The 16,485-nt window shown below is 41.4% G+C and overlaps 1 protein-coding gene across 1 annotated transcript in view; it reads left to right on the forward strand.

Moving 5' to 3' along the window:
- Positions 1–16,485, forward strand: part of SMCHD1 (structural maintenance of chromosomes flexible hinge domain containing 1) — a 192,988-nt gene that overhangs the window by 36,673 nt on the left and 139,830 nt on the right. Inside the window, exons 14-19 of the mRNA XM_075920925.2 lie at positions 310–423; positions 8,235–8,341; positions 8,631–8,713; positions 8,869–8,982; positions 9,791–9,868; positions 9,951–10,070. Of these exons, the coding sequence (XP_075777040.2) occupies positions 310–423; positions 8,235–8,341; positions 8,631–8,713; positions 8,869–8,982; positions 9,791–9,868; positions 9,951–10,070 (616 nt within the window). The remainder of the gene's footprint in view (positions 1–309; positions 424–8,234; positions 8,342–8,630; positions 8,714–8,868; positions 8,983–9,790; positions 9,869–9,950; positions 10,071–16,485) is intronic.

Here is a 16,485-nt window from a genome sequence, read left to right on the forward strand (position 1 = left end):
TGATTTGTTTGAGCAGGAGGTTTGAGAGAAAGTTCCTGGCCACATATTCTGGCGGCCACACTAATTTAAGAAGGGGAAGTTTGGGTTTTAAGAAAAACTTCTCTTCTGACAACTAAAACCTTGGTGAAGAATGTCTAACTTCAGAAAGGTTAATTGTTTGAGTCATACATGCAAGCAAAATAATTGGAAGGTGGTTAATGTACTAATATAATTTTAATGTGTAACTTCTGTGTAGTTGAACCACATGCATCAGGAACCTTATTCAAATTAAGATTTATGATAATTGCTGAGCTATCTTTTTTCTCTTAGGTAAAAACAATTAAAACTCTGCCAATATTTTATGGAAGTATATTGAAATTTTTTCTGTATGGAGATCATGATGGAGATGTATATGCTACAGGAGGAGAGGTTCAACTTGCTTTGGTAAGTAAGCTGTAAACTAAGTCATGCAAACTCTGAAACTTACTCCATTTTACAGCGTCGAGGAGTCCTGTGGCACCTTATAGACTAACCGAAGTGTTGGAGCATAAGCTTCCGTGGGCAAAGACCCACTTTGTAAGATGCATCTGACTAAGTGGGTCTTTGCCCACGAAAGCTTATGCTCCAACACTTCGGTTAGTCTATAAGGTGCCACAGGACTCCTCTCCGCTTTTGCAGATTCAGACTAACACGGCTACCCCTCTGATACTTTACTCCATTTTGAAACTCTTTATTTGATCCTGAGACTAGATTTTTAATTTTTTTAAAAAACATTGTTTAACAGACTTTCCAGAAAAGTATAAAAGCAATTTATAGTTGAAGTATAAATCTCCATAGCTCACATTATGGAGGTATGCTCATTGTTAATTTAAAATTGATTCGACAGTGCAGTGTCACAGTTGGCAATTACCATTCTTGCTGGATTTTGTGAGCTTAAATTCTGCTGCCCAGCATCAACAACAAATATGCATATATATTACAATCATGTTGTGTTAGAGTTGAGAATGGAGTAATTTTTTATCTGATGATTTCATCTAGCAGTGTATCCAGCAGCTCTGACATGAATGGGCTAAATAGTATCCTCTTGCCTAAAGATTCTGGAGGCAGTTCAGAGCTGCCATCACAGCTCATGCTAGTGATGCTTTTTCTGGGTGCTGACAAATATTCTGCCTTTTGTGGCAACTGCCAAATGGTGGTTCAGTTTGCTTTCTTCTTTTTTTCTTCGATTTGTTGTTTTTGGCTGTTCAGTGGGCATTTAAATTTTTTATTTGCAGGCTTCTTTAACTGTCTCCTTGTTAAGGATTTGTACAGTATGGTGATCACAGCCACCCAGAGCTACTCTTGCACTGCTTCCCAGCTTAGCTTCTTTGCCCCCTTTCAGGTATGGCAGAGCAATCATGCAAGCAGTGAATGAAATCCAGAATGTACTCTGTGAAGTAGCTTTTTCTGTTTGTTCAGAAGGTTAAAAAAAAAAAAAGGTTCCTCTCTGTGAGTCCAGAAGGCTCCGAGTTTGACTGGCATATTGATATCCACAAACTTCACTGTGAAAAAACTCAATCAGGAAAGACAGTGTAGAACAAGGAGAGGTGTTGCTGATGAAGAGGACTTCATCCAGCTTGCTAAGGAGTTGAATCTTGTGTCAGCAAAGGGTGATTAAGATAAGACTTATCTGGCTGCTTGTTTCCCCTCCCCCAAATGAATCATAAAGTGCAACCTGAATTCCTGAGGAGAGAAACAGGATTCGTATACACAAGAAAGTAATTACTGTTGTGGATAAGTAAGTGGGATAAAAATCGGGGACTAAATTCCTTCTTTGCCCTCCCCATGAGGCAGTGTTTGTGGGTGGTTATCTCATTCATAGTGTCTCTCTCTGTACTATGGTCACCATCCTACAGTATGTGTAGTGATTCAGAGAAGCTGGTGCTTCCTGGGCTGCTGTGCCTCAGGCAGCAGGTTAACTGAAATTGTGCCTGCCTGGTTTTCAACAAAAAGATCTTCATTCTGTCAGGGAAAAGTGCTCAGATTTGAGGCAACACAAGAATGGTAATTGTGCTTCTAATCATCAGCTACAAATTCTTGCTTTGACTGGGGAAAGGACTCCCTTCCTCACTCCCAAGGCTATCTCCATATAGAATCTTGAGCATCTCCCGCAATCTGAGACCAAAATAGAGGTGCTTGAGGTCCACTCCCCATGAAGGTTGCATCTTCATGGGATTACAGAGAAGCTCCAAGTGGAACATATTTGCAGGAGCAATCAGGTCCTTGGGCCCGCTAACAAGCTATGTTCACAGTTGACTTGTGTATCAGTACTCCATCTCTGTTGCGTGGTCTCCTGACCAAGATGAAATAAATAAAAAGGGAAAGAAGTTATTTGTGTGCAAAAGAAATAAACAAAAAATCTCCAAACATCCTCAAAAAGCCTACATAACTTTTACAGAATGCTAGCTGGAAACCTGCAATGAACTTAATAAAATATTTTTTCTTTCAATCATTATTATGATATACATTTTCCTGGTAATGCCTCATTTGAGGGCTTATGATACAAAAAAGGACACTTGATTAATTGTTAAAGTAAAGGGGGTGTGTGTGTGTGTGTGTGTGTGTGCATGTGCGCGAGTGTGAGAGCACGAACACAAACGAACCAAGAAAACTCCCAAAGTTCTGAGCCACCATAGCTGCAACATCTTAAGTGGCCTTTTTCCAAAACCATAAGAGTAATGAGATGCAGCACAATAATTTAAAACCTGAGCTATAAAAGTTAGAACGAAAGGTTTTTCATATATTTAGAGGGAAAGACTGTTTTCTGGTTTAAAAAAAAAAGGGGGGGGCTTATCTTTGAGTGCAGGGGCAATAATTTTTGACGGGGGGCCACTCCAAGATTTTTGGACAGCGGTCGAGGGCCCTGCACTTCCCTTATGTTAATGGAGGAGGTACAGGGTCTGGGATGGAGGTTAGCTGCAGAAGGAAGCTTGGGGTAAGAGATTTGGGTGCAGGAGGGAGAGTGGGATCTGAGCGGGAGTTTGGGTGAAGGAGGCAGTTGTGACCTAGGGCAGGAGACTGGGGGTGCAGGGTTTTGGAATGTGGCATAGGGCCGGAGGGGGTTGTGACCTAGGTAGGAATTGGGGTGCAGGAGTTTGGGTTGTGATTTAGGGTGGGAGGGGATTGTGATCTGGGCCAGGGTATTGGTGTGCCAGATATGGGAGGGCGGTTTGGGTATCTGGAATAGAGGGGCAGAGGGTTGGGGAAGGGAGGGACTGGGGTGGTCAGGGGACTTAGCAGCCTGCCTGCCTGCAGAGCTAAATGCTTACAGAGCTTAAAATGTTTCTCTGCCAGCCAGTCAGCCTGCCTGCATACACTGCAGGGCCATGTGCTTGTGTGAATGACTGAGCTGGAGGAGAGGGGCCGTGGTGCTTTGTGTGTTGCCTGTCTTTCAAATAGGAAGCTCCCATTGGCCAGTTTCTGGCCAGAAACTGGCCAGTGGGATTGTGCTGGGGGAGGGTGCAGCACCTGAAACCTGTCTCCTCTTCTCTGAGATCAGAGAAATGGTACAGCAGCCACTTTTCCGAGCGGCATGCGGGACATGCAGAGAAGCCTGCCTGAGCCTACCTGCTGTGTCTGCAGTCCAGAATCCAGTGGATTAGCAGGCCAGATTTTGCCCAGGTCTGTTCTAGAGGCATTATATTTGCTTGGAGTGAAGTGTCTCAGTCCTGGACTTGGTCAAACTCTTGATGTGATTTGTGATAAGCAATGGATTCTAACATGGTGACTACAAAGGTGTTATATTACAGCCATAAATAACTATTGTTCATCTTAAATAGATGTCCTGTGCATGCAGACTTACAAGTGAGGAACTGTTGGAGGAAATAGAAGAATTACTAGCTCAAACTTCAGAGAAGCTTCAACACTTTCTGAAATCCAGCATAGTAATCTATTGGTTGCTGCCAACACCAGAGAGAACCAAGAAAGACATATTACCCTGGTGGAGGTGGGAGTAGGAAGGGGGAGAGAAATCTTGAGTAGAAGCTTCCAGGCAAATTTAGATCACTTTTCCTTCAAACTAGCAAAACCCTCAGCAGGACAACTTTTCTTTCTGATCCATCCTTTGCACCCAGAGTTGTACATAGCTCACTGTAGTCACAGCAAAGCAAAGCTCATAGGCCACATCCTACAGTTCCATGACCCGAACTCTAGATTTCCTTCAAGCATGTGGCTTTGCCAAGAAAAGCTTGATTCCCTCAACAAATATAATTCACCTGAGTGTGGACAGAGATGACTAGAGATATATCATCTGTAGATGGATTCAGGAAGATCTAGGACCTGATACCTATGCTGGAGAAGTGCATGCAGCCAACCATAGCCCAGTGTCTATAGCCATTGTGATTTAGTCTTTCATAAATGGGTCTCCCTGTGGGTGAGGTCCTATTAGTTGTCTTCAGGCCTTCTGAGAGTATGATACCATTTCCTGCAGCGAATGTTGAAGTAAGTACAGTTTACTAGTCAGATGCTGTAGTGCCAGGGCCTTCCCATATGCCCAGTAGCTTCTCAGAAACTATTCTGAGGAGATAAGGAATGCTCTATGGCCTATAGATCTATAATAGATCTGGAATTTCAAAGTATGGACGCTCTGGAATTCATCACTCTCAAATGGAGAAACAGTGGCACACCTTAGATATGATAAGAACAGTGAAGACTTATATCAAGCATATGGAATCTACAAGGAAATGGTCCTGTCTTCTTTTTCCTTTGTTCAGAGGCGCCAAGGTCTTAGAGAATCAGAGCTCTCCCTTACTAGATGAATAAGACTATGTATTGTTGAGGCATAAATGCTGTCTGGCACATCTGCTCTGAAAGGAATCAAGGTACATTCCATAAGACAAGAGTGAGGAACATCCATCCCACAGGCTGGATGTGATTCACTAGGATTAGCTTAGTGATAGAAATGTAGCCGTGTTAGTCTGGTGTAGCTGAAACAAAAAACAGGACTATGTAGCACTTTAAAAACTAACAAGATGATTTATTAGGTGTTTTGCCCACAAAACAGATATTAGACAGGATCACAAAGAAAAAACAGTTTCTTGCCATTTCAACCAGAAAGGACATTGTCTCAACGACTTGATTACCTGCATCCTGCTTCAAAGGCCTTTTAAGACTACACTTGAAAGAGAATCCTCTGAACTCTCATTCATGCTTAAATTCAACACTTAACACTTAAGTTTGAATAAAGACTCTAATTATCTTACCAATTACAAAGATAGCTTCCCCAATTATCTCTAATATTATTAGCTCAGACATTTACCTTCCCTCCTACCCCCCTTCTGTTCTGAAATTTGATTTGTCCTTTTCATATGTGTTCGGGTTTTTTTTATTGTATCCTTTGGTATATATGGTTGTGACAATTTTCTTCCACTATTTGATCTGAGGAAGTGGGTCTGGCCCACGAAAGCTCATCACCTAATAAACCATCTTGTTAGTCTTTAAAATGCTACATAGTCCTGTTTTTTGTTTTAGGATTAGCTTCTGAGCGTCTGCAGGTATAGCTACTCGCAGCTTCTGTTGGTTGCAGTATGCCACCTGCCAAAGGGAACTATGAGAAGTAGCACAGTTTGGGTTACTGCTTTCCTCAGCTCCCATTGTCAGGGAACGGCAAACCGCGGCCACTGGGAGGTACGTGTGGCCGTACCAGAAGACACTCAAATAAATAAAGCATCTGGTGGTCCACCAGGAGCTAATCTTTTCAAACCACATCCAGCTGGTATGGGAGAGATTCCCCAATCCTCTTCTGTAAAATCTGTGGCAACCTCATGGGCTTGAACTTGTCATTTCACCCCAGAGATCTACAGAACAGCCACTTGATCACTGATTAACATATCTATCAGATGCTACAAGGGGAATTTTCAGTTTCTGAAGAACTCTCCTGTTAGAACGGTACTGACATAACTTGATCATTTGAGTCTTTCCTATGTCTTGTGTTCACTTTTGTATCCATCCCAACTCTTGTTTGCTAAGTGTTGCTTTCCAGATGTATTATGCTTCTGGAAGTCACTGATTTGCAGACTGGAAAATGTCTTTCTTAGTAATTCCCTTTCTGCTAGCAATGTCACCCAAAATTCTGTGTGTGCTGGATTGTTTCACAACCAATATTTTGCATCTTATCTTAACAATACAAGAATGGGAATTTTTTCTGCTATCCATAATTAATTGACACTTTGGAATTGCTGTTACTAAAAATGTGTAATATTTTTTTTTCAGTGTCACATGGCTAAGGTGAGGACCTCGGTCAGGGAAGGGTAGGGTGTCTGCCTCGCCCCGTCATGCCTGCATTCGCTCCTTTTCTCTCCTAGCCGGTGTCTCCAATATCGCATGCCCAAATCGAATTACTCTTGTCCTCCAGCCTCTGGGTCCCGATCTATATCTCACCCTTATTGGCAGGGCAGTTCAATTCAGTATTCCAATACGACCCAATGGTTCAAGACTATTCCTCAGCAGGACAGTACAAGTCCGAAGTCCTAATATGACCCAATGGTCAAAGTCTGTAAATTGCCTCAATCAGCAGGACACCACAGTTCTTAGTCTCATTATGATCAGTAGCCAAGGTACATAATTCGTCCCTATTAGCAGAGCAGCACAAGTTCATCGTTCTGATACGACCCAATGGTCCATGTCTGTTGTAAAGAGTAATAAATAGGGGAAAGCGTTATATCCCCCAGTAGGGGGGTCTAGGCTCTCCCACTCCGCTAAACCCCAGCTCAAGGCCCTGTCAGTGGCTTGGTCTAGCCATTGAGTCAACGGGGAAAATACTGTCTCAACCCGTTGACTCTTCAACAACGGCTCACTTACCCTGTGGCCATCACTGTACTTGAACTACATCCTGCTTCCAATGTCTCTGTGCACTGGTGGATCTTAATCTCCCCTTTTTCCTCTGGGACCCAGTTACTCCCACCTGCTTCTGAATCCTTCGTGGTCATTAGCTGCATTGGTTCTTCAACCTGTGAGATAGCATCTTGGCATTTGGGCTGTCACTGGGACTTGCAGGGAACTGGCCAGGCACGTCCTCTCCCTCTGGCTAACAGCTCCAACTGAGCAGAGCTGCTCTCTTTTATAGCAATGTACCCTGAGCATGCCCAGTAAGGTAAAAGAGTTGTGGCTCCTCCACTCTCAGGACCAAGATAACCTGCTCCTGTTCAGTGCGAAGAGAGTACGTCCCGTCACACACAGTTTTGGAATATATCATCTGGCAGCAAGAGCAGAGGAGGATGTGGGTAACACGGGTTATGCTGCTGCTTGAACACCTGGAAACTACAGATAGTTAGTCCATACGTGCCAAAATTATAGAAGACAGTGCTAGCAGAAGGGAAATTATTGGATTAAAAACTTTTCCATTTTCATCCCTAATATAGCATACGTGTGTGTATTTTAGCACTGAATCTGTGATTTATGCACTATAGCTTAAGTGTGAAGGACATATACATAGGTAAAGTGAATACAAATATAATGGAAGACATTTTAAATTACAACCAATAACTTTTGTTTTTTACAAGTTAATAAACAGCATTCAGTTGATACCCCTCCATACAAAAGCTTAGAAGGTTCCGTGAAATCTTATAAGATTCCTCGTGGTATTTTCATATAATCATTTATTGATATATGGAGTAGAATTCCTCGCCACCTTTGCAAGGAGAGAATCTTCATGAAAACTGTACAATAGGTTCTGTATGTGGCTTTTTTCTTCTAGCAAGGATTGCATGAATTTATATGTAATAGACCTTTCCTCTCCCCTTTACATTGTCAGGGGACTAGTTTCATGGGGGCAACTTGTGTCATACATCTCAGTCTTCATTTATTTATATCAGTGTATGTTAGCCTACCATGCAACTATTGCAAATATAAATTGGACAGAATTCTCATAAGTGTTTGAAATGTAATTGGGTTAAAGTCTGTTTAATACGAAGGAAATTCTGTGAAGCTAAGATGTTCATGTTCATTTTAATTATGATCATACAGATGCTCTCAAAGCAACAGCCAATCACAGAAGAGATTATACACATCAGTTATTACACTATTGTGCCCTTGTAACTAATTGTATCACTGTCCACATGATTTTTAGCATAATCTAGCATCTACCGATCACCACAAAATATATTTCAGAATATTGCATTATATCTATATCTAATTTGCTGATCGTTTAATGGAAAGTGATAATTCTTCTTTTAGCATGTTACAGCACAGATAATGATAATTTAATTTAATTTATTCAGGAACCTCAGGCGTTGTATGATGAAATAAAAACTATTCCAATTTCAAAACTTGATAGAGCAATATCTGAAAAAGCTGTTAAAAAATACATTGAGGATGAAATGGCAAGGTAAGGTATCTTTTGTAATGAAGCACTTTCTCTTGCTAAGGCTCACTGTCTAGGTTTTTGTAATTCTTCCAGAATAATTAAAATCACTAAATTGATTACTCCTGGTAATCTCATCAACTGCTGTAGTAGAAACAAAGATTTCTGAATTCTTAGCGTAACATGAAAATAAATAGTGGAGCAAATGGCATTACAAAACCTTCTGTCTACATGAGATTATGTGTAAACATCAATTATATGATGATAAAAATCAAGTTCTTAATAACAAAAAAAAAATCATGGGTTTTTTTAGACTTCCTGATAGATTGTCAATAACATGGCCTGAAGGTGATGAGCTATTACCAAATGAGATCAAACTTGCTGGTACACCTATAGGTATGTTTCTTTCCATGTACTATTTTAATTTAATGTGGGGTGTTTTTTTGCATATTCATTATAATTTTAAAATAAAACATTTTTGGAACAAGAATCAACCAAATTTATATATTGCTTGTTTTAAAAATTAATCACTTTTGTTCCCTTATATGCAGGAGCATTAAGAATTGAAATATTAAATAAAAAAGGAGAGGCAATGCAAAAACTTCCAGGTACAAGCCATGGAGGGTCAAAGAAACTGCTTGTTGAACTAAAGGTTATTTTACACTGTAAGTACACAGTCTTGAAAAATTAACAAATTATTCCTTTTGTAGACTAATGCTTAGTTTTGCATTTTTTCTAAATGGGGCTTTTCGAAAAAAAAACCCAGCAGCTTAGACGGGGCATTTTTGACAGAAATACCCTGTTTCGAAAGATCCTGTATGGATCTTTTGAAATGGGGCAATTCTGTCAAAAATGCCCCATCTAAACTGCTGCTGTTTTCAAAAAGCCCTGTTTCTGGGGAAAAAAGCGGCAGCTGCCATTATGCAAATAAAGCACGGGATATTTAAATCCCGGCTTCATTTGCACTTTCAGTGCGTCTAATTTACATTCCTTTGCAGACAGAGGGGTCTAGGTTAGACACACCTAGTATGTGGATTAGAAGTGCCTCTGTGTTTGGCACAATATAACTAGAGCAGAGTTTCTGAAAGTGGGCAGTGGTCCTGCTTTGGAAAAGCTGTTAAACAAAGCAGCACAGGCCTAAAAGGTCTGTAGACATGGAGCTGTTTCCATCCAAGGGGAGCCCCAGGAAGTACTGAAGTACAGGGAAATAAAAGCGGGCTTCCACTTGCTGTTTTCTCATAAATGTATGTTTCCAGTGGCAACGTTTTGGTGGTTAGGTTCTTCAGTAAAGTTTACTAGTGACCAGTGTGATAAATTGATCCAATTTAATTCAAATTTTGTGTCTCTTTTTAAAATTTAAAACTGTGGTGTCTGGGTATTTGTAATAATAGTTGGTAGACGTAGTATATAGAACAATAAAGATTATGATACCAAATCTAAATGTATGTTGCTAATTTTTTTTTTCTGTTTAAGCTCCTGCAGGGACTAAGGAAATAATTTCTCACATTAGTCAACATGGGGGTAAATGGCCTTACTGGTTTAAAAAAATGGGTGAGTTTGTCTTTAAAATATTACCTTCAATTTATCTATATTTTGGATTTTTTTAACTTTATTTTTATCTGACCCTATGCAGAAAATATTCACGAACTTGGGAACTACACACTGAAACTGCAGGTGGTGTTGAATGAAAGTAATGCAGATACTTATGCAGGAAGGCCTCTACCATATAAAATATTTAAATTTAATATTGTAGGTAAGGAGAATTCAAACTATTCCGATTTTCTTCAGTGAGCTTCTTCACAAATGCTAAGTTCTTATTTCTGACTCACTCTGTTAAATGTGGTTTGGGTTGAATTTCAAAATATTAATTTTTTTTTGTCAAGAAATGTAGGTTTGACATTTTCAGCAAAGACAAATTGATGTTTAAAGATCAAGGTGTAATCTTGCAAAGGGGCTGAGGCCAGATCTACACTATGCCAGAAATTCGACTTAAGATATGCAAATCCAGCTACAAAAATTGCATAGCTGGAGTAAATATACCTATACCAAATTTATGGGGTGGCCCCACTGCTGGAGGTTGATGGAAGAAACTCTTCAGTCAATTTCCTTTCCTCCTCAAGATTTTGACTGCGGCAACCTCAGCATTTAATTTAGCAGTTTCTTACTAGACCTGCTAAATCGAACCCCAGAAGAGTGTCAATCTTTCTGGAAGTATAAACAAGACCGTAAGCACCTAGCAGCCACTTGAGGTGCCTGATTTCCAGTATCTGGCCCCATTGGGGTTCACACAACTGTGCTCAATTGCCCTAGAAGCCTGTAAAACCCCTAAATTTGCTCAACACCTTTTTTTCCTCTCCCCCTGCCCCCAGTTAAAGTTCCCTAGGTACCCATGTTTTTGCCTCTGACATGTCACTGCAGCCCTGTGCCAGGCATCTGGATATCTGAGACCAGAACATTTCATAAATCAGGAAGATTTGCCTATGGGGCCTACCCCATGATTAGAGCCTGCTTACTGAATTGAGCTCTTTTAGGTATGCTTACATGAAAGGGCTGGGGGACAAGGTTGTGGAAAGGAGGAATTCCCTCATAGCTTTAAGACTAGAAGCTGGGTGTCTCGCATCTCAGGTGAGTACTCTCTGGTTCAAGTCCCTCCTCCACTTGAAGGGCAGAAGAGGTTTGAACTGTGATCGGTCACCTCTCAGGTGAATACCATAGCCACTGGCCTATGGGATATTTTCATGTGTACAGCTCCTTCAGTCTCTTAGATTGAAGTTCTAGTTTGGATGAGTAGGGAGACTGGATCCTGGGTCTCCAGTCTTGTGAATGAGTGCTCTAAACATCAGGCCATAGAGGAATTTTCATGCTTACTTGCTCACTTTCTCTCTCTTTCCCCCAGCTCTAGCCTAGTGACTCTTTCATTATTTATTCACAGTGGAACAGCTTCAACAGAAGAGACTGAGGGAGCCCCACTTCAGAATATCTCATAGCACAGTGGCTAGGACATTCACCTGAGAGGTGGCAGATCACTGGTCAAATCCCTTCTCCTTCTCAGGTGGAGTGTACGGAGGGCTTGAACCTGGGTCTCCCACATCCCAGGTAAGTAACCCAGTCCATAGACTAAAAGTAAGGAGAGTAGTGCCTCATACTCCGTCGTCTTGCCACAATACCATAAGCATCTAATGGCAAGAGAAGGTTTGCATCTGAGAATAAGATGCCTCCCTCTTTTGGATCCTGTCTGTGAGAGTAGAACAGGGCTTCATTTATAACCCTCTCTTTGGCATCTCTCATTGGCTAGTTTAAAGGTGTGATGCCTAGCATGCTGGTTTTGTGAATCCCATTCTGAGGCACCTAACTCCTCATTAGTATATAGGAAACCTAGGCACCAAACTCAGGCTTTGTGATTCCCAGTGATTTTCAAAGTGCCTAAAAGTCATCCTCACTGTACCTAAGTATCTTTTGTTATACCTAATCCAGGTATCAAGTGATAAGAGCAGGAAAGAATCTAATGCCTGCTGATCCACCGTATCCGGCCTATGACAAATCAGATGATTGCTCTGTCTCTATCAGCCTTATAAAAAAAAAAAGTATTATTTTGATGGAACCTAAGTGCTACCCTTCAACTTAACTTCCATAAAATATTTATAAAAGAAAAAAACAGTTATTCTCCTTAGTAGATTTGAACATAGGGTACTCACATTAGATTTGGGAACTTGAATTATTTCATCTCACTAACATATCCTACTTTTTATAAAACTAAGAAAAATTGTCTGACTTGACAATATATTTAAAAGAGAGTAGATATGATACAGAAATTGACTATTAAATCCAAATGAGATTGTATAATCTCTTATATTTTGAAGAGTTTGCGTGTGGATATGTTTGTTCAAAATAGTCATACTTTGCAATTACCTGCAGATACCAAATTTTGAACGAACAGTCCTCCCTCTTAAATTATCTGAATGCACTATTTTTTACACTGGAATATGCTAGGTGAAATATTTCATTAATTATTTTTTTTCCACTGGAAAAAAGTCATGACTTATTAGAGTTCATAAAAAATATTTTCTAACAATTAAAATTGAGTCACCTATTCAACTGCAAAGAAAATTTTTACTGTTACACATCACAAAATAATTCAAATTAGTTATGAAAAGAGTAATGGAAGCTTTATGAATTTGATTCAAATTTACTATGTATGGTAATTATTCAATAAAATGAAAATGTTTGAAGTTGAAATCCTACAAATTTAAAACTGTTCTTTTACTTCCCTTTTGCAAGCAAATTAATAAAAATTCTATTACATATATTTAATTTCTTGAACTTTCCTGTAAGTGTAATCTACGTAAAATGACTTTGCCTGGTCAACGATGGGCCTTATCTGCTATTCTAAAATATTCCAATGTGTATTGCAATCTAATTTAGTTTTTGCTGTCTTATTATAAGAAAAAATTTACAGAACATCAAATTCATCAGTACATATTCAGTATACAGGCAGTCCCCGGGTTACGTACAAGATAGGGACTGTAGGTTTGTTCTTAAGTTGAATCTGTATGTAAGTCGGAACTGGCGTCCAGATTCAGCCGCTGCTGAAACTGACCGCCAGTTCTGACTTACATACAGATTCAAATTAAGAACCCCAAGCGTCCCCAAGTCAGCTGCTGCTGAAACTGATCAGCGGCTGATTCCAGGAATCCTGGGGGAGAGCAACTCTGCCTCGGGCTTCCTGTAGTCAGCGCTGGTCAGTTTCAGCAGCGGCTGACTTGGGGACGCCTGGGGCAGAGCAGCTGGGGTGCTGCTGGGTTGCTCCAGTAGCACCGCTCCTCGGCGCTACTGGACCAACCCAGCAGCACCCCAGCTGCTCTGCCCCAGGCGTCCTGATTCAGCCACTGCTGAAACTGACCAGCAGCGGCTGAATCAGGACCTGGGGCAGAGCAGCTGGGGTGCTGCTGGGTTGGTCCAGTAGTGCCCAGAGTGGCGCTGCAGGACCAGTCGGCAGCGCCCCAGCTGCTCTGCCCCAGGGTCCACAACAAAAGCCTGGTCTGCTGCGCCCCCTCCCCCCCCCCCCCCAGCAGACCAGGGACACGGGGAGCAGAGCCGCAGCGGCAGCGGAGTGCCGCGCCTCTGAGGCTTTGCTCTGGCAAAGCCTCAGAGGCGCGGGACCCCGCCGCGACTGCGGCTTCGGTCCCGGTGCCTGTGGTCTGCTGGGGTTCCCGCGCTTCTGAGGCTTTGCTCTGGCTTTACTCCCCGTGCTCTGGCAAAGCCTCAGAAGCGGCTTCGGTCCCGGTGCCCCTGGTCTGCTGGACACGGTCTCCAGCAGACCAGGGGCACCGGGAGCAGCTTACGAACGGGGCTTTCTCGCCCCGGAGCTCACAGGTAGCAATCTGCCACCTTGACCTCCGGGGCGAGAAAGCCCCGTTCGTAAGTGCGGATCCGACGTAATTTGGATCCGCGTAAGTCAGGGACTGCCTGTATAGATAACTTTAGAAGATACAGTTGTCTTCAAACTCAATAAAGCAAACTAGAAGAAAGAAGACAGCATTTTCCACTACTCTTAATGTTAGTTCATTATTTGTTCCTTCAATATACTCTGTTATATCTAGATTCGCTATAAAACAAGCATATGATGGGTCATATGTTTCAAAGAGAATTAACTGATTCTGATTTAAGACAATGTGGAGCATAAGTCTAAAATGCACACTCTGCTATGGTTGTATCATGTACTTCAGTCACAATGTTGCTAGCTTTTTATTGATAGGATAATACAAATGAAACTACCTCAGACATGCCTGTTTAATTTTCTTTTCTTACGTCAGTGAAGCTGTGCACCTTTAACTAGTATTTGAAAATGTTTGTAGCTTTTTTTCTGGAGCAATTCAATTCCATGCCATTGTGCAACCTTTATTTAACTTTGTATGTCTATGGAAAACTATGTAACATTCATACTAAGTTTACCTGATAAGCACTGCATTACTGACATGCTTATTGGGGTAACTGTTTAACCGGTGCCTGGGTTCAGCTGAAGCAGCAATACCCTGGGCAGCTGGCTACCGCAGTCCAGCTGGGCCCACTGTGTTGCACAGTGACCTGTTAACTGGTTAAATTTATAGTTTTAACAGGGTAACCTATTACATGGGATTTTACATCCCTAATTCATACTTTGATGTCTTGTCTTATGTTGCCTTTCATAACTATGATCAGGGCTTGACAAATCATGTGAGTAGATTACAAGCCGGCACAGCGCATTCTGCGCAGGCACAGCGTGTTCTGCGCATGCACAGCTCACAGAACCGCATGGCTGGCGAGCATGGCTTGCTGCTGCTTGGCGAGCCCTGACTATGACGACACTTCAACTTGCAGTATAGTATTATTTATATGCCTTACATACTATGGAACCTAGGAGGTTATACTATTTTCTATAATTTTGGGCACCTTAATCATAGCATTTCAGAAACAATTTGTGATTTCCTTTATTCCTTTTAATTTATGATTAAATATTTATATTTCACTTCGATTGGGATCTCAGCTAAGATATAGGCTTCCTGCCTGAATGCAATAATCAGCCAAACAGTCTAATCTATGAGCTGAGTTTTGTTTTTTTTTTTTTTTTAAAGTGGTCACTGGGCCTTGTCCATCTGTCTTTAACATATCTTTAACATGGCTACCCCTCTGAGACTTTAGAAATGCATAGTCCTGTGGCACCTTAGATACTAACAAAAATATATATAGTATCATGAGCTTTCTTGGGTAAAACCCACTTCATTAGTTGATGAGACTAACTTGGATACCCCTCTGAGACTTGTCTTTTACTGATCTACCATACAGTAAGTAAGCAAAGTGTCCCCATCTAGTGGGCAAAATGTGTTTTACTTAGAAAGTGGTAGGATATTGCTGACCTGATTTTGCAGCTCATATTATCAATTTCTAAGGCACAGCTTTTGTGTTTACTCACTATTGTGTTTGTCAGGAGTTCACAATCAAAAGAGAATTGCATCAGTATACTGGAAATATAAACAATTTGGACTTTAAAAATGACTTTTCCAGTAACAGCTCTTTCTTCTTTGAGAGATGTCCCCAGGGTGCTCCACATCAGGTCAGTGCGCCACCTCCAAACCTTCAGTTGGAGACTTCAGAGCAGCACCCCTAGGACTACACATGCACGCGCCTCCAACTGCATGCTTCTACTGTGTAGCCATCACACATGCACAAGCCCTCCCTCCCCTCAATTCCTTCTTTACCATTTCCAGCCAGAGGTGAAGTTCGGCGGTGTTCCTTACCTCGTTCCACATTTTAGATAAGTAGTTCCTCTTCCAGCCTGTTTATTTTCTAGTTAAATAGTTGTTCAGCGTTTTTTCGTTTAAAACAAACAAAAAAACATTCCCCAGTTAATCCCTTCCCTTAGTTTAAATAGAAAGGTGGTGCCATGCCTGGTTCACCAGGTTTTAAGTGCTGTTCTGCATACAAAGATCTCTCTCTGATGTCTGACAGACACATACAATGTGCCTGCTGCCTTGGCAAGATGCATGTATCCCAAAAGCGTCCCCCTTGTGCAAAGTTAAAATCTAGTGCTCAGCGAGACAGAGACTTACTCTAGCCCTTGTCTGTCTTGACACAGACACCAGTACATTCCAAAACACCAGTATACCACAACCGCAGTCCCCATCCTCTCAGTGACCGCAAACTCTTGAAGACGACCATTCCGATCCATCACCTGACACCTCCCCAGACACAAATGAATCGCTGGATGAAAGTCATGCCTCCTCCTCCAATTTACTGCAGATGATTTTGCACGTTTTCAAGACCTTTTTAAACACGTGTCTTCAGAACTTAACATTCCTTTTCAGGTTACTGAGAACCAATATGAATCGATGAACATTCTACATTCTGTGACACTTCTAAAATAGCATTACCCATTAATCCAGAAATCATGGCGCCAGCAAAAACAAAATGGCAAACTCCTGCAACAGCAACTCCTGCTTGTAAGAGAGCTAGCAAAAAGTATTATGTGCCACCCAAGAGCTCTGAGTTTTTTACTCACTCAGTACCTACTTTGCTGGTGATGGAAGCTGCCCATCAAAAAAAAAAACAAGCAATAGCATTTCAGATCCATACCATCGGATCGTGATAGCAAAAGGCTCGATTTGTTCAACACTGCAATTCCAAGTTGCAAA

Source organism: Pelodiscus sinensis, chromosome 2, assembly GCF_052426305.1.
Source record: "Pelodiscus sinensis isolate ZL-2025 chromosome 2, ASM5242630v1, whole genome shotgun sequence".
NCBI classification, from domain to species: domain Eukaryota; kingdom Metazoa; phylum Chordata; order Testudines; family Trionychidae; genus Pelodiscus; species Pelodiscus sinensis.